This window comes from Anser cygnoides, chromosome 1 (genome assembly GCF_040182565.1).
Source record: "Anser cygnoides isolate HZ-2024a breed goose chromosome 1, Taihu_goose_T2T_genome, whole genome shotgun sequence".
NCBI lineage: Eukaryota > Metazoa > Chordata > Aves > Anseriformes > Anatidae > Anser > Anser cygnoides.
This window is the reverse complement of record NC_089873.1, coordinates 48,237,745-48,263,241: the sequence shown is the minus strand read 5'-3', so window position 1 is coordinate 48,263,241 and position 25,497 is coordinate 48,237,745. Positions and strand designations below refer to the sequence as shown.

The 25,497-nt window shown below is 40.6% G+C and overlaps 1 protein-coding gene and 1 non-coding gene across 2 annotated transcripts in view; one reads left to right on the top strand and one right to left on the bottom strand.

The window, feature by feature from the left end:
* The window catches only part of VEZT (vezatin, adherens junctions transmembrane protein), an 88,249-nt gene extending 82,934 nt beyond the window's left edge, over nt 1–5,315 (top strand). The window contains exon 13 of the mRNA XM_066994914.1: nt 4,495–5,315. Within this exon, the coding sequence (XP_066851015.1) occupies nt 4,495–4,574 (80 nt within the window). The 3' untranslated portion in view covers nt 4,575–5,315. The remainder of the gene's footprint in view (nt 1–4,494) is intronic.
* Nucleotides 5,316–17,276: 11,961 nt separating this feature from the next.
* Nucleotides 17,277–23,892, bottom strand: LOC106036929 (uncharacterized). The gene is made up of 3 exons (XR_010830588.1): nt 23,286–23,892; nt 21,278–21,381; nt 17,277–19,418 (listed from the first exon to the last, which is right to left on the bottom strand). It is a non-coding gene; the product is annotated as an uncharacterized protein (transcript).
* Between the last annotated feature and the right edge of the window lie 1,605 nt (nt 23,893–25,497).

The window sequence follows — 25,497 nt, the reverse complement described above, 5'->3', positions numbered from 1 at the left end:
CAACACGAGGAGAGGTGGAGCTGCTGCCTCCGGCAGCTTTCCTCAGTGCACTGTGGCCCACAGAGGATGCTTGTACGCGGATGGTGTGGCTTTGGTCAAGTCTCGCCCTTCGCAGCCAGTCCCGTGGAACGGCTGTGAATTGCTGCTGGTCTCGTGGTGGGCAAAGCTGTTCTGGCTGAGCACGGTAGCAGCTGGGTGGACCTGACCGGGACCTGCTTCAGGAGGGGTTGACCCCCTCCATTGAAAAAACAGCCAGGGCAGCTCCATCCTTATAGGATGTTCCCTGTTTGGTTACCAGTTGAAATGTTGTAGGGGTTGTAACACAGTGAAATAGGCTCACGCCCTTGAGGCTCTTTGTTTGCTCAGACTATTATTTGTCATCTGAGAGGCATTAGTGGTATCGAAGAAAAACCTATTAACATATTTCTTCTAAAAACAAACTCCATTCTTCCCTAAACAATGGTTAGTGTCTTGTTCAAGCAGAACAACTAGCCACCTTGCCTTTATCAATCAGTTTTAAAAGCAGTAATTAAGACCATGCTAACAGGCTAATTAGGTTTCATGTTTTACTCCTCATATATCTTTTGTCTGTATCTGAGCACTGACAGAAATTGAGCTTATGCTGGTGTCTTATCTTTGTAACAGTAAATTAAAAGTAAAGTGAAGTAAAAAAAAAAAAAAAGTTGCATATATACCATATGATGTCTTTAAACTGTTTTTAAAACTAAAGAAGGTTAAGAGCTGTCCTAAGGATAATCAGTTTGTGAAACCTAAAACATTACTTATTATTGCGATTTTTCTTTCAAAAATAATAAATCCTTTCCACACGGGAATGCAAAAAGGTAACAGAACAGAATCAGAGTACACCTCTGTACCTGGTTAAATGAGATCCTCAGAGCTGCTAACAATCATTCTCTTTCTCAATCGTGGGTTATTCATACTAAAAAATGTAATCTCTATCTTCTCTGCAACAGACCCTCAGTTGATTGTGACTTTACAGGCTATTTTCCCACTTTGTACAAGTAGTGGGATTGGAAGAAGTTTTGTTTTGTTTTGTTTTCTTTTGTTTTGTTTTGTTTTGTTTTTCCGCATTTTGCGTTTTCTAATTATTTATATCCCTTTGCCACCAGAGAGGATGAAAACATTATTAGTATTATCAGGATAAAAGAAGCTGAGTGGTTAAGAATTTAATCTTCTTCAGATATGTATTCTGTGGTTTTATACACAGCTAAGCAATATCAGATGGACTGCTGGTGTCACCCAGTGGACAGAGAAGTTCATCACAGATGGGTGTCTTCATGTAGAGATTTTTTTCCTGCTTCAGGAATAGCTCATTCCTAACCGACAGAAATAGCCTTAATTTTACAGTAGCTGAGATGAGAAGATATTTGAAAGATCTTCTAATGCCATGGTCACTGCTACAAAGGTATAAAGCAAACACAGGAAGCAGTACTTGCTCCTTACCATTATTAATAAGGTAGACAAAGAATAATCAAACATTAATGAGCGGGGACTCTCTCCTACCGGGAAAAAGTGATTAAAATAACCAAGTAAAGCAGCACTTGTATTGTTGTTTATGAAATGATGTGAGGATTATGAAAATCCAATTATAACGCAATTCTGTGAGATGCAAAACAAGATTGCATTCTCTTAACCTAATAACAGCTTGCGACAGAAGTGAACAAGACCTGGAGAATCCTTTTCTCACAGAGTTACAACAATAATGTATTTCAAGACAAGCAACCCATGTTTTGCATGCAAAACTTTAATGGAACAAATCACCTATGAAAAATGAATTAAACACTTGCAAGGAATTTTAATGCTTTTGGGCCGCATATGAAAGATATACAAGTACTTAAAACTAACTTTAGTCCATCCTTCATCTTAGACATTTTCCTGATTTTCAAAAGGTACTTCTGAGAATGTTGGAAAATTGAAGCTTTTTTGTTGTTGTTGCTTTAAATACTGAAACACACCATTGTGTGATGTGCTTGAAGACTTTTTGCCACAGATGAAGCAGAAATGGGGTTAAGTGCATAGATGGCTACATCTAATTACTGGACTCCATGGAAAGAAATCGTGTTCCTTTTCTAATGCCGTGGCAAGTAGCATGTGCTTCCTGCCCTTTGCAAGTAGAAGGAGAATGACCTGATGCATCGTAAATCCTGAACTGCTAACACACAGAGAAGGGTGAGGGCTGCTGGGGTGACAGCCTGTACTTCTGCAGAAGGCAGACTAGCAATCTGCTCTCCTGCTGGCACAAATATTCACGACATGTGGCAATCCCAGAGTCACTCATTTGTAGCCAGATCACAGTGATAGCATTAGAAGTTAAATAATCGACTGCAATGTTTTTAACATACCAAAAACATGCCAGGAGCCACATTATGCCTCTGTTCCAATAGGGAACCTCTATGATCTGTAAATGCATCTGCAGAGGCGATGTCGTATTTGAGGAGGCGAAAGGAATCCAGACAACCCTAAAGCAAGAAGGGAAGCACAATTATATAATTAAGTAGGTGGTCAATTTTGCCTGACCAGTGCATTCCTTCCAAACAAGTCCTTAAAAACTCAGCTGAATTACCTTTCTCTGTCAGACCACGTAGCAATGGTTCTTCACACTATGTATTTGGTGACAGGAGCTTCTAAATTTCTCCATTTCTATTTGTGAGTCTATTTCTCTCAAAAGAAACTGCTCCTCTGATTTGTAAAATCAGATCGATAGTTATGATAGCGGGGGTGGTAGCTAGTTGCTGTGCAACTTCTGTATGACTTTGTCGTAATCCTCTGGAACCCTCACTTTCAAGAGTCTTTCAAAAGCCATTAGTGAACAGGGGCCACCTGCAGGACGCCACACGGTGAGACAAGGAGACAATGCGCAAGGGTTTTTTTTCCACGTGTGTTTTTTCCACCCATTTCCCAAATGGGTTTTGAGGCCAGGCTTTCAGGAGGAAGGACCAATATGAAAATTTAGATCTGAAAACACCCTTACTTTCATAAAACCTTACTTTACATAAAATATAGATATTTAATTCAGATTTAGCTTCTGCTTCTTGGATTAAAAATCCTGCTAGTGCTGAAATGCGTAGATTTTTCCCAAAGACTTCATGAAAGCCACAGTTTGACCTCTTCTATGCTAACTTTTCAAATACAAATCGGAAATGACAGCTGCTGTGTAAATAGTTTCTGAAGGAACGGATAAATAAGACACGTTGAAAAAAGTCATTTTGATGCCTTAATTGGAATTGAGGCTGCATCTACAACCCAAATCCTCTTAATATTTTAATTTCAGTGCAGGTCAACTAATGACTAGTGGCAAAGGGAAGATTTTGAATACAGCACTCACTGATGTTTACTGTTGTGCCCACAAAGTTGAGATGATGAGATGGTAAAAGTGCCTGTGGAGTCTATACTACCACTTCCTCTGTTACATTTATTGGGAAATTTTAAACGTAATTATAATAATAAACAATATCCCGAGGACTAAAACAAAAAGCATTCTCTACTATAAAAGAATTTATTGTATTACTCATAGTTCACTTCTTTGCCCTTCCAAACTTTATCTTAGTCCTATTTCCAGTCCTTCTAAACACAGACTTACACAAAGATATTTCTGCTGTATATTTCCTTAGTTTGTGGCTATGTGAATGTGAAGACTGAGTCTTGCATTAAATCATCTCTCATTAAGTTTATACAGTAATCAAAATGAGCTGGTTTATAATTTTTAATCAGCATGTTTCTGTGTGGAATCTTTTTCATTCATTTTTGTTAGAGAGTGCTGATTCCTGGAAGCCCAAATGTTTCAACAGTAACCCAAAAAAAAGTGCTTTGTCACATTGCTACCAAATCACAGGTTTTTGGTTAACCGGTGCAATAGATTGTTGTGGTAATTAATCCTTGGGGCCTGCAATGCCACAGTAGCCTTAACACACACACTGCCTCAGGGTTCCCTGGTACTGTGCCACAGAGGGAGAAAGCCCCTCAAGACTCAGTTCTAGGTTTTATTAATTAAAGTTTGAGGTCCCTGCTCTACATCAAGGGATTATTCAGGGTTACTCCCTCAGCTCTCCTACAAAAACGAATGATGTGAGGAATTCCTTCAAGATAGGGATAGTGATTTTCTCCGTCTTCAAAGATTTGGATCCAAATAATATTCCATTTTCAGAAACAATTTATTTTGAAATGTCCTTTTTGCAGGAAAATCTAGGATTTCTCGACTTTTTATCATTTTGGAAGTTTTTGTTTTGTTTTTATTATTAAATTTCCTGTAGAATACGTATTTGGAGTTGGTGCCAGTTTGATGTTTCTGTTGAGACCACTTTTCATATACTTTAGCAACCAGCTAAATAGAAAATTATTCCCAAAAGAATCTTTAAGATTTTCAACCATGTGTTAGAAAAACTATCTACTGTCTGATAAAACCCACCTGGGCACAAGGCATACTCCTGTGTTTGTTCTGTCTTTCATATAGCCGCTCTGTTTTGTCTTCACTAGGATCCTTATTTGTTCGTGAAGGTGAGGCACAGACCACTATAACTTGCTCCTTAAAGGACGCTGGATTGCTAATGAGGTGATCGTACTCCAGGTCTGACACGCAGGGAATCTGATGACTACTACACCTGCATGTCTCCCCTTCCTCCCCCACCATAATTCTTCGAAGCACAGCAGGACAAGCAGCCCGCAGTGTGCCCCACAGCTTGTTCCTGTCACAAGGAAGAGAAAACACAGGGGAAACTGTTAGCAGGTCAGATTGTCAAATACATCAAGCACAGATTGAAGAATCATTTTAAATCACCTCGATAAATGACAGGCCTAGGCCCAGTCACCCTCTGTTATCTGAGGTGTGCAGTCATCTAAACGTTTCAGGTATTTAAGGTCTGATGCAATGTGGGCTCTGTGGAGCTGCCGGCTTCTGCAAAAGCACAGCCCCTGAAACCAAGCAGATGGGAGGAAGAGGGGTGTGCTTCAGCCAGATGGGCTGGACAGACAGGCCTTGGTGGTAGCCAAGAGCAGATTTCAAAGGACGATCCCTGACTATCTGAAGGTATCATAGGCACCTCCAACAGCTGATTGTAGTATACTCGTTTCATATTCAGGTATATGTGCTATGTGTGCTGGTTTTATTTGCCTTTCACAGGTGTGATGAAAACTAATTTGTTTGAGAAGTGCTTTGACATTTGGGGGAGTTGGGGTCTGTAGGTCATTTGGTCCTGTAGACTAAAGCAAGCAGCACAAGTGCCAAGATCCAGAGACTTATCTTCACACTTCTGGCGAAGTCATAATTTCTTCAATAAAGCCTGCCACACTGCTCTGGGTGATGTTATCTCTGAACGCAACTTCTTCACAGTGAGAAAAAACCCTGGGAAAGGTTTGGACCAGCAAGAAAGGGGAGGGGAAAGGGAAGGGAAGGGAAGGGAAGGGAAGGGAAGGGAAGGGAAGGGAAGGGAAGGGAAGGGAAGGGAAGGGAAGGGAAGGGGGAAGGGAAGGGGGAAGGGAAGGGAAGGGAAGGGAAGGGAAGGGGGAAGGGAAGGGAAGGGAAGGGAAGGGAAGGGAAGGGAAGGGAAGGGAAGGGAAGGGAAGGGAAGGGAAGGGAAGGGAAGGGAAGGGAAGGGAAGGGAAGGGAAGGGAAGGGAAGGGAAGGGAAGGGAAGGGAAGGGAAGGGAAGGGAAGGGAAGGGAAGGGAAGGGAAGGGAAGGGAAGGGAAGGGAAGGGAAGGGAAGGGAAGGGAAGGGAAGGGAAGGGCTCTAAAACCCACAAGCCTCTCCTGAGGCCTTCCAAAGCTAACAGAAAGATTGCAGAAAGATCGTTGCTGTGTTTGGAGATATTGGATCAATCCCCAAATGGTTGTGCCAAGAGAAAAGCATTAAAACAGAGACCTGTGAGGAGCAGAGGCCCACAATATATGTGCTGAAGGGAACAGAAGGAAAATGGAAATAAATCTAAAATAAATGGATCATGGAAAAGAGAACATAAATGATCTCATGAACAAAAGGAGAATATGCAAAATTCTGGTTTTCAGCTACACGTGTATGTAAAACAAGATTAGAGTTTCAGCATACTATTAGCAATAATAAAATACTTGAATTTTATGGTATTTCTACTTCATTAGTTGAGGTACAGGCAAGTCACATGAAATTAAAAGTACTTTTTTTTCCTTTAATTTTGCTCATTTTCAGACATTGCTGAGTTTGTAAAAAAGACTCTGAAATACTGATAATAACATGGAAAAAGAATGTAAATTCTTACTGTATGACATAAATAAGCAATCATGAAAGAACTATTTAGTGACTTGGGGGAAAAGCAGTTCTTTCATTTTCCCCTCCTCATTACCTGAGAGGATAAGAGCGTGGTTCCTGCTGCATGCCATACGGAGGAGTCAACTTCATTTGGTAATTGTAACTCAACTACTGCATGATGCAAACTGGAAAAATAATAAAGTTAATCACAGAATTACAGAATCACAGAAAGTCTGAGGTTGGAGGAGACCTCTGGAGGTCATCTTGCGCCACCCCTCTGCTCAAGCAGGGACACCTAGAACCAGTTGCCCAGGACCGTGTCCAGGTGGCTTTTGAAGATCTCCAAGGAGGGGGACTCCACAGCCTCTCTGGGTAACCTGGGCCAGTGCTCCATCACTAACACAGTGAAGAAGTGCTCCCTGATGCTCAGATGGAACTGCTTGTGTTCCAGCCTGTGCCCATTGCCTCTTGTCCTGTCCCCGGGTACCACTAAAAGGAGCCTGGTCTCTTTGCACGCTCCCTTCAGGTGTTTGTATATATTGATGAGATCTTCCCTAAGCGTTCTCTTCTCAAGGCTAAACAGTCCCAGATCACTCAGTCTTTCTCTTGTGAAAAATGTGCCAGTCCCTTAATCATTTATGTGGCCCTTCACTGGACTCTCCAATAGCACATCTCTCTTGCACTGGGGAACCCAGAACTGCACGCAGCACTTCAGGTGAACAGAAGGGAAAAATCACCTCCTTTGACCTGCTAAGGCCAAAGTCTTAACTCACATGTAGATCTTAAATCTGATCCTCAGCCTTTTACACTTCCCTCTTCATGCCCCATACAAGTTCCTGACTGTTGGATTAGGTATAACTAATTGGCAGGTTGGCAGGTTTATCTGGTGGGTAGATTACAAGTCACAAGGAAAAATATTATGAGTGTTGATGTCAACAAGGTAGAAGAGGGAAAATTAATCCCATATAAGGAATATGGTGATGCTCAGTCTGTCTTCCCCATAAAAGAGCTCCAATATATGGAATGTATCTGTTGCTAAATTAATCAGAAAAGATACAGAATTCGGGCAGTGCCATTTTCACTGACCCACGTTCAGTAAAGCAACATGTTCTTATAGCTTTTGTTTGTATTATTAAGGAGGCTTTTATGTAACAAGTACTCACAGAATGATTCTCATGGCACGTAATACACCAGCATGAGCTCTCTAAATCAATTTCATTCCATTCAAGGCTGAAAACAAGCTTATATTAACCTTCTGCCCAGGTCTGGCTTTCATGCTGTCAGGAGTTAAATGTACTTGCAGTGGATTACATTACCAGATAGTTCATATAAATGTTAAATCTAATTAATATAGAGAGCAGTCTTCCAAAGAGGTTTATGGTTCCTACACACTTTTTTTTTCTCCTCTTTTCCCAACCTTTATTCCTCTGTCTCTACAGTCTCAGTCTAACAAAAGCTGCAGTATCAGGGAAGCAGGGAATCAGACAGGGCATTCATTACCTGCCCCAGCGTCCACAGTAATTTCCTCAGCATAGGGCTGGAATCCACTGTCTGTGGTCAGCTTGAATAATATCAAGGTACGTGTTCAGTGCAACGTACCTCACTGCAGAGATCCCCCAACAGGTTGTTCTGCTTGGCTCAGGGCAGTACTGCGCAGAGGCACTAGCCTGGCCCTGCAAAGGGTTTGGTGCCTTAGCACGCTGCTGGGCCTTCATTAAGTTGCCTGGTCCCTGCAGGACTGACCAGTCCAAACGCAGTGGCACACCGATGCAGCTCGAACTCTGCCAGTTATCTAGGGGGCTCCTTCAGCACTTGACTGGTAATTGTGGTGCCACGCTGTGTGGAAACGCTCAGCATAGAAATATCTGCTGACCTCAGAGGAACTACGTGTGCAAGTACCTGCTCACCGATTTGAGAAACAGGCTGCCTGTAGGCCTCCTGTCTGGTTCGGTGTTCAGGCCAGCAGTGTCTAGATTCTCTGATGGTCGGTCTGGGGCTGGCTTTCAGAGAACCATTCATAATGTGGCACCTGCTGAGACAGAACCAAGCTCATAAAACCATACTTTAGCTGTTTTCTGACCATGCCTGACCTAGGGTTGTACGATAATAATTCAGCCAGTCATCCACAATAATCATTTTCAATATTGTGACCCTTATCATGATTCTCTTTTTCAGACAGGGGAGCTGTCAGACTGTTGTGGTTTTACTTTTGTTTCCCTAGTTCTAAATTGGAGTAGACACCAGATAACCCACTTTTCTCCACAGCTGTAGGATTCTCTCCAGTAACGAGTAAAATATGTTTTTCATTCTATGCTAGATTTTGGTCTCATTAATTTCTTAGTTTAGACCATTTTTGGTGTTGTCAGTTAATCTACAACGAAATAACAAGTACGAGTATTTAAAATGCCACTAACTACAGCTGACACTGATGTAAGCAAATGTCACCTTCTCATATCCATTCTCAAAAAAGTCTGGCCTTTCAAAATAATCAGTTCTTTTGGCCCACTAGTGTTTAAAGAGAAATAAATGTGCTTGGAGGAGGGAGGACAATATGATTGCAGAACACCATATACATCTGGTGTATGTGACAGAGGTGTCTCTAAATGAGTCATTGCAGAGTCTTAGAGAGTGAAGACCCATAACAGATTAAATTGACTCAGTAAAAGCTCCTGGACACACCTTCTTGATAGGTTTTTACTGACACTCCCTTGTGCCAGCAGGGTAACTGAAGACATAGGCTGTCTCTGACTCAGACCTTAGCCATCTGCTGTACCTTTTTTATAAAATTTATCCAGGTGGAATTTGCTATGTCAGCTATTTCAAGTCAAATCCTCCTAAAGTCAAATTTTCCACCTCCGTGTTTTGTTGAGGAATGCTCTGGGTGTAGAGAAGTCAGAACTGAGAATTGTATGCATTCTAAACACCTACACAAGGCTGTGAATGAGCCAAAACTGTGACTCCTGCTGAACCAATTCTCCCTATTTCCTTGTAATCCCGCAGAGCAGTGACCCTTCCAACTCCACAGGAGAAAGATATCCAGTGAGTTATTAGTCTCAGGAAGACTTGTTCTGGTGGCCTTTCAGATACCAGTCTTGCAAGGACTCAAGGGTAGTTCTATCTCTGTTATAGCCCAGGCACTCCTAGAATTAGAAGAAATAAGATATAGTTTCTCACCCCAGTGTTAGAATACAGTATTAAAGGATGTATTAAGAGTTTCTATTTTCTTTTAACAAAGAACTGACAAACTGCTTAAAAAAACTAAGGTCCATCTCATGAAACATAGCTTGAATCATTATTGTTTCCAAACAAATCAGAAATAGGTTAGATTTCAAATATGCTCATTTACTACTTTTTTGTTCCCTCATTTAGAATGTTTCCTTTCCCACATAAGCAGAAATAAGAGTGAGTGAGAAACTTTTTTTTTTTTTTTTTTGCTTAATATGGTGATGTTAGTTGTAATTGTTCCATTGGTTGCATTCTAACATCTAAGACTATGAGTTACACATAATGAAATGATTTTACAAAATGCCATTTAAAAACTCTGACAAATTTAATTTCTCAGAAGTTTAGGAGTTAATCTTTCTTTTAAAACTAACGACGTGTATACATGCCTCTTACAGACCTGCAATGTATGTTTTTATATTTTCTAGACTAAATACTTTCATATATAACAGGAAGAAGGAAATAAACTCTGAACAAGCATAGACTGTTTTGTTTTTGTTTTACTTGGATGATAGATTTCTTCTGCTTTTCCAACAACTATTTCATAACTATCTTTTTCCTGACCTCCAAACCACAAAAAAAAGTCTGTTTTACCAACAGTATATTTCAAGCCAACTTTAAACTACAAGAGAGTATTTGCCACAAAGATGTAGGGCATTGGCCGGATGATTAACCCAGCTCAATAACCAGCTCACTGTATAGAAATGAAGACAAGGAAGATTTGGATCAGGATTTCTTAGGGCTTCGTCCAATACCCACATCTGCAGCACAATATAACTACTTCAAAATGGGATGGGTCAATGCACTTAATATTCTATCTGGTAGGCCGCAGAATTCTAGAAAATTATGGATATGACTTAGCCATCCTTTCTGAGCAAAAATGAACATTTGAAAGTGTTAAAGCTGCACCTATAGAGTAAACACGGGATGTAGGGTGACAAGGACTTAATCACCAAAAGGTATTAGCAGGAAATACATTAAAAAATTAAGCCAGAAAAAAAAGGCAGAAATAGGAACCTAAGCGCATGGAAAGATGCCTCACTTTGGGCCAGATCTATAGTAGGTGGACTTCAGCATAAATCCACTGGAAATGAATATCCAAGCCTCTGGAAGCTCTTACTTGATCACTCTGTAGCACCGCACATAGTGCTTATGTTCGAAAGTGTACTTTAGAGGAAAGCTCATCGATTCCAGAGTTTGCAGAGCAAATAATATTTTCAAAGGTCCTTAGTAAAATGCAATACTGTAGCTGTTACAACATACAAATTCCTCTAATTGTGGAAGAGCCGCACCCTGCAGCGGTGACAAAGACAAGCACACACTTTCATGTTGCCACTTGTAGACCAAGCTAATTGCAAAGCGCCCTGCAATCCTCACTGTGATGTGTTCATTAACCTGAACGAGAACAAAGGAGGTTTGCTAACTCCACCAAGTTTTCGTATTTATGGTAGATGGAAGAGGCCAACTGAAGAAGCCTCAATGAGTTGATTATCCAAGACACTTGGTCATCGGTGAGGAAATGATCAGAGTTACTCTTACAAACAAGTTTAGTTTGGTCAATCTCATTTGAATCCTGTAAAGTTAGCTTCTAACTTATGAACTGTGGACAGAGACAGCACTTTGCCTGGATGACTCCTGCCCAAAGTGAGCATCCTGAGATTGTGCATGCTTTGGAGGGTGATGCTGTATGGCAGGAAGGTACAAGAAACATTTCAAACCACTCAGGAAAGTGGATCTACTTCTAGTGGAGGCAGAGAAGCTGTGGAGTCAGGCATGGACAGATTCATGAGGAGCTAGTCTGTGCTTGCCCTTTAACTACTGCTGTTGGTGAGAGTAGGCAGGATTTGGACAGTTTAGCCACCAGTAAAGAATCAGCGTTTTGACACATACAATGTAATTTATGAAAATCATGGTCACTAAAGCCTTTAGCATTGTCTGTGCACAAAGACCATGAAAAACGCCCTAGTGACACCAAGCAGGAGACTTGGAACCACTTTTCCTATCTTACATTTAAACAAAAAGCCTGTTTGCACCGTCTCTGACACTCCTACCCATTCAAATAAAATATTATATGTTGCACAACTTTACTAAACTCATAGCCACTTTCACACGACTCTTGAAGAACATCAGTTTACTATAGCACGTAGTTTGCAGTAACATTCTATAATCCGTACTTGATAATTCAAATTTGTTTGATAATTATCTGATATAACCTTTACAGACTTTGTAAAAGCCAAAACCACAGACACTGCATATTTCAGAAGTCTCAAACTCTTGCAGACCTTATAGAATAAACAAAGGTCAGTTTCCAGAAAATATCCAACCCTGAATATTTATCTATATTAAACAGTAATGTCAGCTGTAAGAATTTTATTGCCATTTGTTTGTTTGAAGTTACTCCTTCATATCAGCTGACAGCCTGGGTAGCATGAGCCAAGAAAAGAAAACCTGTTATATACTTGGCTACCTGTCATTCCGTCTGGGTCTTAATGTATGCCCTGCATAGAATACCAAGCATCCTGCCAGTAGCTCTGTATTAGTAGCAAGAAAGAACAAATCACCTGACCCAACCGCAGCAAATAATGGTGTGTTTACAAACTCCGTGCCTGAAGGCATGCTTACTGACTTGGGTTGCAAATGTTTTACTTTAATTTCTGGTATTTTTGCAGCATGCTAGGCCCAGATTTGGTAACTACAAAGCAGTGGAAGTCTTTTCATGAACTTCAGGGGTAATTGGATTGGGACTAAAGTCAGGCAAACAGTAGCCTGTTACCGACCATACCCAAAAGAAAAGTGGGAAATAGCTCATTCATATTTACAAGCTCAGAAAGGTTTCTTCCAAAATGCATCTAGCAGGGACGATGGGCTTCTTGTTTATTGAAATCCTGAGTTAGAACAGTCCTAGGCAATCTGTTTGTCTTTCTTCCCTAAGGAGCAACATGAGTAAAAAAAAGGTAGCTTATGTAGAAGTTGTCGGGAAAGCCAATCTTTGTAAAATGTCTTAAGAAGAAACATAAGCTTCATGTTCCTTGCAATTCAGACACCTCAGAGAGACTAAACGTGGGGGGCTGAGAGGTAAGAACAATAGTAATAAAGCAATAAATATTATCTGTGCTATAACTGGCTGGGCAAGCTTGCCATCCCGAGGCCATTTCCATTCTCTGACCATTTCTTCATCTTTATTAGTCACCAGACCTCCTTCCTGATTAAACATCACTGTTATGGTGGTGCTGTAAACAGGCAGAAATGTGAAACCTGTTTTTCCTGGTGTATCTCAGTAAAACCTAAACAATTCAAGAATCTCTCTTTGATCTAGGAGTCTTTAATTAAAAAGCCACTTTGCATATCCACTCCTTCATCCAGCATTTCTCATGCTGTAGGCTTGTGAGACAGGTATAAATTATTATCCCTGTGTTACGGACAAAAGAGTAGAGTTAAATTCTTGTTTTAATAATTCAAATGGAAAAGAAGCTGGTGTCAAATGGTGTGATTTTAATGCCATTTCCACTTACTACTACAGTCCTAGGAGTTCTAAAACACTTCAAATTCTACTGTAAATTTAAAAGAAGAAACAAATAACATAAGTGGCATGTAGATGGTATTCATCTATTAGCCTTCAGTTGACAAGTTTCAGGAACATTTTTGTGTCTCTAGCCTTAATATTTATTATGGATAATACATATTCTGATGCTATTATCTTTTATCTACCCACAAGTAAATAACACGTGACATGCTGCAGAGAAGATACAAATTTTGTAATGCACAGAAAAGGTTTTCACATCATCAAAACAATTTAAGTGGAATCTGTGTGTTGGCAGCCAGATCTTCCCTGCACACACAGGATTAGAGAATTTGGGGGCTTGAAGTACCATGGATGGTTCAGGGTTTGCTGGGTTCTCTCACATCGTAACTGAAGAATACTGAATTTGAGTCTTTAATAAAAGATATGTTCAGATTTCACTGGGTTTTGGAAAATGAATGCATAGATATTTACAAGGACAAAGCAAGAAGCACAAGACCCTGAGATTTAAGGCATGCACTTTACATTTTCTATGTATTTTTGCTTGTTTTCTGTAATGTAAGATTGGCCAGTATAGGTAAATTTGGTGGGTTTGATTTTAAATCTTAACTGAAAATTGTTTAAAATGCAAAACTGTGCTGTGTCTGCTTTCTTGACCACTGGGTTCTGCTGTTTGCCATATGGCGGCTCTGGTGTGACAGTCATGCCAGCCTGAACCTTCCATGTCTTGGGGGAAGTTTCTTCTCTGTAATCACCATAATGCCATAGAACAGTTGGTTTGTCAAACCCAACTCCTTTCAGCTTGGATGCTTGCTCTTTTCTGCTTACATGAGGAAGGAAAAAATATCTCTCTGATTAGTTCTTGCTAAGCAGAATCCTTGGGTAAGATTTCTGTTAATTTAGAATAAAGTTTGACCTAAACAGAAAACATACCTTAATACGTTACTTTCTCAGCTGCGATAGAAATGATCAAGGCCACTAATTTAGCTAGGAATTCAAGTAGCCTCCCAAACAGCAGTTAACAGCCCATCGGCTGTTGTTTTTTTTCATGGACATTTCAGTGCTTTGACAATGGATTCAGCCCATGAGATGCACTATAGTGTGGAGGCTCAGACTTCTTACCTGATCAGCACGGCCGGTGTGAATGTCAGGTGAAAATTTCTGGTTTAAAGTCTCAGCTATCATACACTTACAATTACCTTAGCAAGTCATTAGGTTTGTATCTTCAGCCACAATATGGGTAAAATGTGCCCAAAGATTTGTTCTCCTCTAGATCTTCTCCTTTCTAGTTAATGCAAAAGAACCTGCTGATCTCCCAATTCCTTCCCCAGTCAGTCAGACTGAAGTGGCAGATTTCAGTTTTCTTCTTCAATAGCCTTTCATGGGGACCTCTTTACAGCTAACAATATGATTTTGAAGTCAAATTGTCTTTCACATGAAAATCCAGAGGAGTTTTGTAATGTTAATGAATCAATCCTTTCATGATAAATATTACGCATTACTCTCAGATAGACGGGAGTCAAACAGTTGCCCAAGATCACACAAGTCACCCGTGATTAAGCTGGCACTAGAACTGACTGCACCAACCCTCTACATACGTACATAGCAGAGATCCACTGACTGTGAGGGCCAGTACCTCACAGAGACTTTGAGGCTGGCTGAGTTGACTCAAACCTAGGAGAAAGCTAATTATGCCTGACAGTTTTTGGCTGACATTCTTTTCAATTAGACTTCTTATGTGTACACCTCTACACGTACATATGAGTAAACGCATACATACTTCTGCTCTTTAAGCAGTTATAAAAATATGCAGGTCAACACAGTAGCAGTAGACAAATGAAACCACTAAAGGAAAAAAATGAGCAAAAGAGATGGTCAATTTTGAGGAAAGCTAATTATGTAAAACATTAGCTGATAGAAATCAAAAGAACATTTTTGTCTTCAAGCCAATATTTTTTGCTGTTTCAAATTTGCCATTAAATATTGCTCAGTATAAACTTTTTGCTGACCAGGCTAGGCACAAATATTCAAGAACACTAAGCCAACTCCCATGGCACTGACACAGGAATCTAGTGATAGCATCAGGGTACTGCAAGATGAGGAGCATTGTTTTACTTCCAAACAGATGGGACAACGGGGTCTGCAAATGCTGCAAAGAAAACACGCTCAGATCCTGTGAAAGGGAACACCTTGCTTGTTGGGAGACCCTACGACCCTATTTGTGGCTTAAATGTTGTCTTCAATTAGATGACTAAGTCTGCTGACTGCAGAGCTCTTGAGAACAGTAATATGGTAGACCCCAGGACAGCTGTGCCACAGATACGCGAAGGTATTCTCAGTGTTTGGATGAGTTGTATCTAGTTCCTAACAATTACAGGCCGGGGTATATCAAAGTCCTAAATTCGGAAGAATAAGTAACGTACATTTTAGAGTGTTCCCTAAAACAGGTGATTATAGGACATGGTATGTCTCACAGGTGGGAAGACAACAGTGTTCATTTAAATGATCAGAAAATATAATGTTTCCAGTATAAGCTTCAAATATTAAGCTTGTTTGTTGCTTTTCTTTTGCTTTGCTTTGCAAGCACATTATATAGCTATCAGAGGCAGACAGAGGTTGGTCAATTAAACCCAATTCCAGTTTTTGCTCCAGTATCAATTCTCTTGGACTTTGGGGTACTTGGTTCCCCAAGGACTAAAGCAGTGACAATAACCTATACCATGATGAAAAGTGTGCTAGTGTACTCCGTTTTACAATGTACTCTGCATTGTAGCATGTACATTCTTACACACCGGTAACTGTTAGATTTTGCACAGCCGCTAGCTGCTAAACCTATTCTCATCAATTTTCTCCTAAGATACAATGCTGATTTCATGAAATTTGAGTATGGTTTTAATTTTTGTCAGTGTACAGGAACTATCAGTTAAACAGCAGGACATGTAATAGCTGAAATTCAGGAACTGTGCTGTAAATACAAAATTATACAGGTTAACTTTAATAACTGTCCTTGTAAGTAATTAATGCTTATAATAAGTTATCAGAGAAGACTTTTTCATTTAAACTTAGCCTGGTTTATAAATTCCAACACTTCTTCTGAGAATTGATCCAGAGAGGGTAGATCCTAGCTATTTCAGATATCTCCTGCTGTCACTTGATATTATTTTAGCACTAGAGTCGGTACTCAGAGAATGATTGATGAATTTGGAGGCTGCTACACCTTTAAACATATGGCCAGTTCTCTGTGGGGAGCCTCCAGGATGGCAAGGCCATCTTGTGCTGAGCAAAAATAGAAGGTTTAGTGCAAGCAGAATGAAGACGGCCCAAGGCCTGATTCTGGCCTCTGCATCTTATGGCAGTCTTCTCTCAGGCCCTGACAAGACAACAGATTACAGATCACAGCATATTATCAAAATGCAAAATGGTTTTAATGGGCCATGGTTTCTGTTGCAAAAGATATTCAAATAGGTTTTCACAACTACCAGGAAGTTTATCTGCAGGTTAATCATAATCAGAAAATATTGTCTCACCACTAATCCCTGAAAATGTCTCTGTTGAGATAACTCTTATCTTCCATTACCAGCAACAAAGATAACAACGTGTTTCCCTTTCATGAATAGTGAAATGCTAAGATGAACTCTCAGAGTTTTCAGAGCAATAACACCCTCCAGACTAGCTTGTTGTTTTGGTTAAATGGTCTCCCATAATTTATGTCCTACTTTGTAAAAGCATTGCCATATATTCTAACTCTGTTTATGGAAGTAAAAATATCAGTTACATTTGTTTTTGAACTTGCTCTAGCCTCTCCTGTGTCCACACATAAGGCAGCTTCTGATGAGTATCTTCAGATTTGAGTCAGAAAGCTGGAAAATCAAACCTAGACTAACAGAATAAGAGCTTAGAAATAGATGAATAAGACTGATGATAATGTCAGCCCTGTTCTATGGTATGTGTCTCGGGAAAGTAGGGTTCATTCATATGAACACATATGGAACTTTGGGAATTGTCTTCTTATACAGATTCTTTGCCTTGAAGAAAACAATGGGAGAAAGAAGGAACGTGTATTCTGGGTGCCTTTAATTGAAAAACAGAGATTGATGCCTATGAAGAGGGTGGGTATCCAGAAAACTGCATTTTTCTGATATATTCCAAGTTAGACATAGACACGAACTACGTCCAACTTCCCATCTGAGTTCCAGTCACTGTTTAGTTGGTTAGCCAGTTAAGTGCAGGATTGCTGCTGAAAAAGGATGTAGTGTAATGCTCCCGTGATAGGAAAGGGTAGAGACAGGTTAGTGGAAGCTGGTTATCTCCACCTTTAGGTATTCATTTGTGATTAAGAAATCTCCAGCTGCTGCCTAACTGTACAGTGCACTGACAGATCCTCTGGTGGAGTGCTGAAGGGAAGTGTGCATGATCAAGAGGAACAATGATCTTGAGATCATTGAGCAGAATAAAGCTGCCTGTGAACCCAAGAGCTAAAGGTGGAATCAATAATATTGCAAACTTAACAGCACAGTGACACCAAGGGCGTGCAACTCCACAATAAAGCATTTCCTGATGGTCCAGGGGTGCTGTCGCTTTGTTACAGCCAGAAGAAATTGGATGCTGCATCTTCAGGAAAGGTTATAGGACTCTCCCTATATATTGATTTATGGAGTTATTCTTCCATGCTAGGATGCTGGATGTCTCTGCAGCACTTTCAACAATGTATAATTTTTTATTTTTTTATATTTTTTTCACATGCCAATGTTCTCAAAGAAAGCCAACAAAAGGTGCAAAGTAAGCAGCCCTTCCCTTCAGATCTTTAATTTTGTACACATTTTAGGCAAAACTTACATAATACCCTGTGACGAACATTTCAGTTGATGCATTAGTGTTGCCATTCAGACCAAAAGTTATTAACTCAAATACATGTGGCCAGTTAGTTTCCAGCAGGTAAAGATTATTTTTGGCTTAAAATAACCCAAAGCAGTGACTGATCGTGTATTCTGCTAGCAAAGGGTAGTGGACCTGCAGTGGCTACATACAACAAACAGGTACTGAACCTTAGTGGTGGATGATCACAGATAATCAGTGAAGGACTGAGTATTTAAAAACAAACTGTACTGAAGAAGCAGGGTATTATTTCTTGATAATTACTCCATTCTCATACTAATCTATGCTTTAATTAATTCAGGCATCCAGAATAGCACGTCCAGGTACTGCATAATTCTAACCACCTCTGCTAAACACCAGCTTTTCAGAGGAGCTGCCTGCTACTCTTGCCTCTTTCCTCAAAAATGCTGTATGAGAGTGAGAAGCTGATTGCAATATGTGACTGGCCAGCATCATTTTGCACAACAGGAGCTAGACAGGAGGAAAGCAGAGTGAGATTATGAGCACACATGCAAAGTTGAATCAGCTTTTAAGGACAAAAATTCTTTTATTTTTAAAGAAGAAGACTGCAGTACCACCTGGAGAGCTGGAACAGGCTTGTCCCTGACCTAAGATTCTGCACTGAGAATCACTGACACTTGCTGAATGAAATACTCTGGATGCAAATGTTCTTCACTGGTGCAATATGTTATGACTCTATCACTCACCTTGAAAGAGGAGACTAAAAATGCTTTGATAAATGATTTGAAACATTGCCCAGTTTCACCAGCTTTGTTCTTCTAAGTGTTTGTACCTCTTGCTTCAGCTGCAAAGCTATTTCATCATGTCCTAAAACAATGCTTTGCAGAGAACTGCAGTATATCAACCTATAAACTGAAGCACTTTGGTCTACCCAGCCAATAGAGAGTGTAGTCTTAAGAGAAAGCACTTTTCTCCTTTTGTGGCCAAACATTACAACATAGCACATTTATACAGCACTGTATTACCTTCACTTCCTAAAGGCATGTTTGATGCTGTCTCAGGATTTCTTTTTGCCTTTGTAGTGCAGGCTGGCAGAGCAAAGCTTTTCTTGTATCATTCTTTTCTTATGGCAGTGATTTCACCCTCCTTACATTTGGATGCCAGAGCACAGCTCTTAACCTCCTCTGAGGCTTGGCTTCTCCTGGCTCTCACAGTTTTGCAGGCTAGTGACTTCTGGTGCCATTTACAGTAATCAGCCCGCCCAGTGAGTTCTCTTAAGCTGTAGGACAGCACTTTCACAAGTCCCTGTGGGAAACCAGTCTCATACCTAGCAAGGAGCTGCAACTTCTCTCCAAGTTCCTGTAACATGTTGGCAGCCGCAGACTTATTCAACATGTTTGGTGGCGAGTCCTTATCTGCCTACGGGATCTGAGATGCTTGGGAGATCTTTGGCTTGTAGTCCTCTTTAGTGGTTTTACACAGGGAATGACAAGATATTTGACACAAAACTGGACATTTTTCTTTTCGTGTATCATCATTTAAGAAACCATCTTCTTGCCTTTCTGTATGCCCTTGTACAGATGGGATTCCTGCTTTCAGTCAGGCTGAGGAGAAAAAACACAGCTGTATCATTCGGTGAGAGCACTAACAGCTAAAGAACACAGAAAACACAGACAGGCTAGTTTTGCTGCCTCAAACATATGTGGACAGGCTGCCAGTGTCCCTGTGACAGCTGAGACTGAGCTACATTTCCTCCCAAGGAAGGCACTCCTAGATCAAGCTCAGAAATGTCTGCGCAGAGCCGCATGAGGCAATTTAGTGCAGCCATCGCCAGGGAGCATCTGCGCTGACAGTGTATGCTTAGGAGTACGCCTGCTGAAATGCCATGTAATATAACACGGTGATTGATTTCCTCTTTCCTATGTAAAATGATTTGTTCTTGCCTTAGTAAAATGAAAATCAAATAAATACAAGACTTCGCTTGCTTAGAAGTGACATGCAGTGGACATTTAGCTTTTAGATGTAATGAAACACCGAATGTCTAAAGGAGTCTTTTTCAGTAACGGCTGATTCTACATACCCTATTTTGTGTTTTGTTTTGTGGTTGTTTTTTTTGTTTTTGTTTTTGTTTCCCAATTCAGGAACTCAGATCTTCCATGGTTGTGAGAGGACCATCTTTATTTGAAACTGTAGAAGCTAATTAGAGGATTGCCAGTGTGGAAAATCTATTAACAAGCTTTAGGAGTTTTAAAATGTAAAATACAAAGGAAGTTTACAAAATGTCTTAGTCCTCAGGCCTCTACACACACACAAGCTTAGCTACAACCACATGGTTACCCCCTCCAGTTTCAATAGTAGCTTCTTTCACTATTGTAGTTGACTGCATACAAATGTGTTCGTGGACTAAAACAGCCTGAAGTAAATTTCTGAAATCTGAATTTCAAAAGCAAGCTACGCAAAGCAAGGTGTGAAGGCAGAGGCTGTGTTTTTCTTAGTTCAGTTTTCATAACTGAAAAAAAAATAACAAACTTTTTGAAAGATACCTAATAAAAATATTACTTCTTACAAAACCAGTGTTGTCAACAGTCTTAGATGCTTATGGCTTCAGCAAAGGGCTGTCAAAAAAGTGACATGGCCATTCAAGGGCACAGAGCTCAATGCAAACAAATTCCAATATCTTTGTTATTTTGGTATTTCTGGGAATATTATTCTCCAAGTAAAATTTTCCTCCTAGCTGCTCAACTTCTACTCTCTTCTCTTAAATACCAGGGTTTCATTGGATCTTTAAAATTGCTAAGCTCACACAGTACAGGAAAAAAAAAAAGAGAGAATTTTTAATACATTTTTTTCCATGCCTTTTTTATTTTTTCATTATTTTCTCCTTACAGACTTTTAGAAGCCTGTGTATGAAAGAGGTTAAAAACACCATCAGTTTCTTCTAATCCTTCTCTAACTCTTGTCACCTTGCTATGTTTTAGCCAGCAATTGCACACAGACAGACATAAAACTAATAGCTAGTTCTGAAGTGGTTTCTGAGAAGTCATGAAACATCAATAATAAAAAGGCTAAAAAGCTGATAAGACATAACACAACTGAAAATGTACGTAGTAATGTACTTGCTAGCGAACCAGCAGTGGTGATTACCTAACGGTATATTTTATGTCAACTTAAGAAGATTCCACCTCTGTCGTCCCTGTTTCTTTACCTCCTTGTTGGAACAAAAAGAGCATTTTAAAGTAAGCGTGATGAAACATGAATTTAAAACCCAGTTATCCAAGGGAGTCACAGCCCTGAGGAATGCTGTGGACAAGGGCTCACACTGCATTAGTCAGGACATGTGAACTTAATGAAATCTGCAGAACTCTGCATCCAGCAATGTGTTGTCCAGTCCATTGCAAAACAACAGAACAAGGCTATTATGTGGTGTTCTTAGCTCCCACCACTACTGGCATAAGACATTTACCTGGGAGTAAAGCTTACAGGATGAGGATGTGTAGTGAGCACACTGAAATATGAGGACAGTTCTTCTGGTATCTGCTTGCCCCCCTCTTTCGTTCTAGCTTTAATCTACAACAAAATGAATGTTTCCATTATAACTTTGGAGGATGTATGAAGGTGAAGAGGGAAGTAGAAGAATATCCTAGAAATGATAGAAAATACCTAGTCAAAGAAATATACAGGTGCTGCCTCTAGTGCTGCTGCTCTAAGTATTGGTTCCGTCACTTCCTCGGTGAGGAAGGGGTGGAGCACCCCTACAGGAAGATAGTTACGTCAACAGGCTGTGAGAAATAAAGTGCTTATGTTTTTTTTACACTAACAGTGAAGCTAAGCCATTATTTTCTATGTGAGGCCTTGAAAATGTGCTTCAAATATTATAGGAAACACCACTGTAAGATTGGCAATACATTCACAGGTCAAGGGATTAAATTATATGAAGCTGATTACAAAACTGAAGACCTAAGTATCAGTTTTTGCTTATTTAGGTTCATACCACTCCAAACTAGTGTCTTCATGAGATATGGCCTACTGTTACTTCATATGGTAGATAATGTCTCAGTTAATTTGTTATCTGAAAAAGAAGACCGTTTCATCTGGAGGTATGACCCAGTGACTGTCATCAAATATGCTTTTATTCAAAAAAGGTTTTTTATGACTCTACCATAAATATAAAAAATGGATTTCAAAGATACCACTGTAGCGACCTCTTACTCTGTGCAACCTTCCATCCTCTACCAAAATCACACAAAGGCAAAAAGATCTGCCGCTGGGGCACCCCTCTCTGTAGCACAACCTAACACACATATCTCTACATGCCTAATGCAATAGCTCCTTATCACAGAAACGTAATAAATCTTTTGGAAGCACAGGTCCAAGCAACAGTTGTTCTATTCATGTGAAACTTGTCATTTATAGGCACTTTTTTAAAAAATGAGCTTCAGAGGAGGCAATAAACTGACTTATTTTTGTATTTCACAGCATACATCTATTCATGCAAACTGAAGAGCATTTGCTATGTCACGGTCTGAGTGCACAAACAAGAGTCTGTGATTCTCAAGGTAGCTCTAAGGAGTAAGGCAGATTAAATTTGCTTCTTTTCAGAAGCACTCATTGCATCCTTTGAAAAGCTGTCCTCTGAAGGACATTGATGTTGTGACGCTATCTGATGCATGCCAGGATGTTTGGATTATGGCTGACAGACTGTAATCAAACTGATGGAAAAAAAGGCGGTAATCAAACTGATGGAAAAAATGGAAATCACCATGGGATGCGAAAGAACTCCGCAGCAAACAGCGTTAAATGGGAATTACTCATCTGCTTTTGCCACATTTAACTTTGATTGAGATACTTCATCTAGGTTTTTAGAGAAGGAGTGGTTTCAGGAGTAAGGATGCCCTTTATCCTGCTCGTGCTAAGGAAAACACCGGTGACAGCTGTCATTCCCACAGTAAATGCTACGAATGACGGCAGAGGAAGTACAACTGCCTTCAGCAACTGGTGAGGAGGGAGTAGTTTGCCTTCTAGAGTTTACAAGGTTTTTTGCTCTCATTCAAGAAACATTTTTCTTTGCTTTCATCCAGCCTTTAGGCCTGATATTAAACCCTGAGTCAGAAAGATTGTCCCATTGACTTCAGTGCATTTTTAGAGTTGAGTAAGGGCTACGAGTTTTCGCCCTAAGCTAGGAAGAAGAGTATTAAAGTGTTGTAAACACATAAATAATGGCTGTAGCCCCAGAAATACAAACAGAAAAACAAACATCACTTCCCTATGTTCCAGCTCTTCTCGGGATTGATGCAGGCCACTTACTGCCTAAATCCTCCTGCCTCCCTCTCCTTCCAGGATTAACCTGCAGCTGTCAGAGACAACCAACTCCCCCACTCTATTCCATGCCATTTCTTGACACACACATACTACAGCGTGGAAAAAACAACAACAACAACAACAAATAAACAACAAAGGAACACATAACGTACTCCGAAAGAAGCCTTTTCCTGAAGATCATAACTTCTTTTGCTAGGAAAACGGTGCAATGGGAGCTGCTTCCCTGGCAGAAAAGGAATAGGAGGTGAGCCTCTGTGTTGCCGTTCAGGACAGTGTTTCAACTCCTGCTGCTTAGTTACCACAGGTTTTGGACTGCACTCAGCCCTTCCCTTGATTCCCCAGCCACTGCCTGCCTGCCTGGCTAAAAAATAAAAATAAAATAAAAATGAATAGCTACTATGAGAAAACAAAACAAAACCAAAAAAAAAAAATCTGCATCTTTCTCCAACCAAAAATAGTTTCCATGCACCTCCTCTGGCCTACCACATGTCTGATATTGTCTTCCTATCATGCTGGCTGGTATAGAATGAAACTGGAAAATGTAGCATTCATTAATATAAAGCATATTAAGTGCTAGGATCAGCTGACTGGCAGTAATGGAAGCAGACAAATTTCTGAAGTGGTAAGGGCATGCTACAAGATATGGTGCTCTCCCCTGGCTTCTAAGAGACCAGGTTCTCTTAGGAGCAGCCAGGTGGGGAATATGTTGTCCAGTTGTCAGTCTGTCCTTGCTAATGCTCACTTTGTTAATGCAGCCAGTCCAACTTCAAATTGCTTTTTTTTCATACAGCATTCCCATTTTTGCACATTGGTTGTTGTGCAATTATCCTGCTGGCTATCTGTACTCTCTGGTACAGAGAGCACAGCGCTAACTCTGGGACTGGACACAGCGTAGCCTGAAAGGTGTTTTACTTTGCTCCGTCCGACATGCCCTCTTCTCTGCAGGCCTGATGCACACAGTGGAGTGCTCCTGGGTCCAGCCACAGCGCTCGGTGTATGCAGTTGGGCTGCAGAGGGACACCACGAATCCTGCCGCTCACACAAACTCTGCAGCCAGCAGCCAACTGCACCCGCGTGACTACAGCACAAGCCATCCCTCGCTCCGCTGGGGTACCGCAGTGATTATGAACGGTGCTGGAGTCACTCTGGGGAGGAGTGAAACAACCTCCTGGGAAACCTGGCTCCATCAATTCAGCTGATCACACTAAAAAAAAAAATGTTGTGCTTGTTGCCCCAGGGCTTTAATGAACCTTTTTCCTCTGATGTCCTTACTTCCGGACATCACGTCTATAGCTTCTGCGTGAGACGTGCTCACACCTGCTGTATTTTACCTTTATCTACCTCTGGTCAGCATTCTGCTGAATTCCCTGGGATTCTGTAGACTTTGTGACCACTTTTATCTGTGACTTCAGTTCTATAATCAACAAAATCCATGGCCTGGTGACCCTTCTGTTTTGGCAAGTACCAGAGCAAACGGAGCAGGGACACAGACTATTCTCTCTTTCCAGCTGACAGGAGCACCAAAGGGGATATAGCAAGCGGTAAGAGGAACAGCCTGGTACATATGAGACTGTTTCAACCCTCTCGGTGAAGAGCCTTTTCCTAATACCCAATCCAAGCCTCGATGGCTCTCTTCGTCAGCCTCAGGCCACGTTAAATCTGACTGGAGCGGGGACAACAGAACAGCAAAACAGCAGCAAAGTGTTAGATAACTTTTAAGTAACTCCCTGTGCCCAGCTGCATGCATCCACATTTGAGTGCTCTCACAAGCAAAAGCAGCAGAGAACATGCTGCTGTGACCCCTGCACAGCCCAGGATGGAGCTCCTCTGGTCAGCACTGGAGCTTTAGCTTCATCTTTGGAAGCAGTGAGGGAAATGTGGAGGCAAACAGCCGGTCACAGCGAGGCCGAGGGGGGAGAATCTGTGCCTCAGCAAGGCGCTACCGCTATTCCCAAGCACAGACCTGGATGCAAAAGCCTTTTAAACCCCATCTGTGCAGGATAAGGCTCATTTATGACCTTTATGTGTTATAAATTATCGTGACACTATGTTATACTACCCACTATAAATACAGCTAAAGCAACAGTTGTTAAAATATACTAGTTAAGGAAGAAAAAAGAACTGTATTTTTGGCGAGAGTGGTTGTATCAGTAGAAAACCTGTCAGAAGTTTAGGAATTATGCTGATTTAATGAGCCGTTAGTGAATGCTGGTAACATGGGTATTTTTCCTTGGTTTTATAGCATCTTAGGTCCTTCTGGATATGGGTCAAAGCAGTGCTCTTCACTGTGTATTTGAACTTTCCTTGTTTTGATCCATGGGATTTGGAACAAGTTTATTTATTTATTTATTTATTTTTATTTAT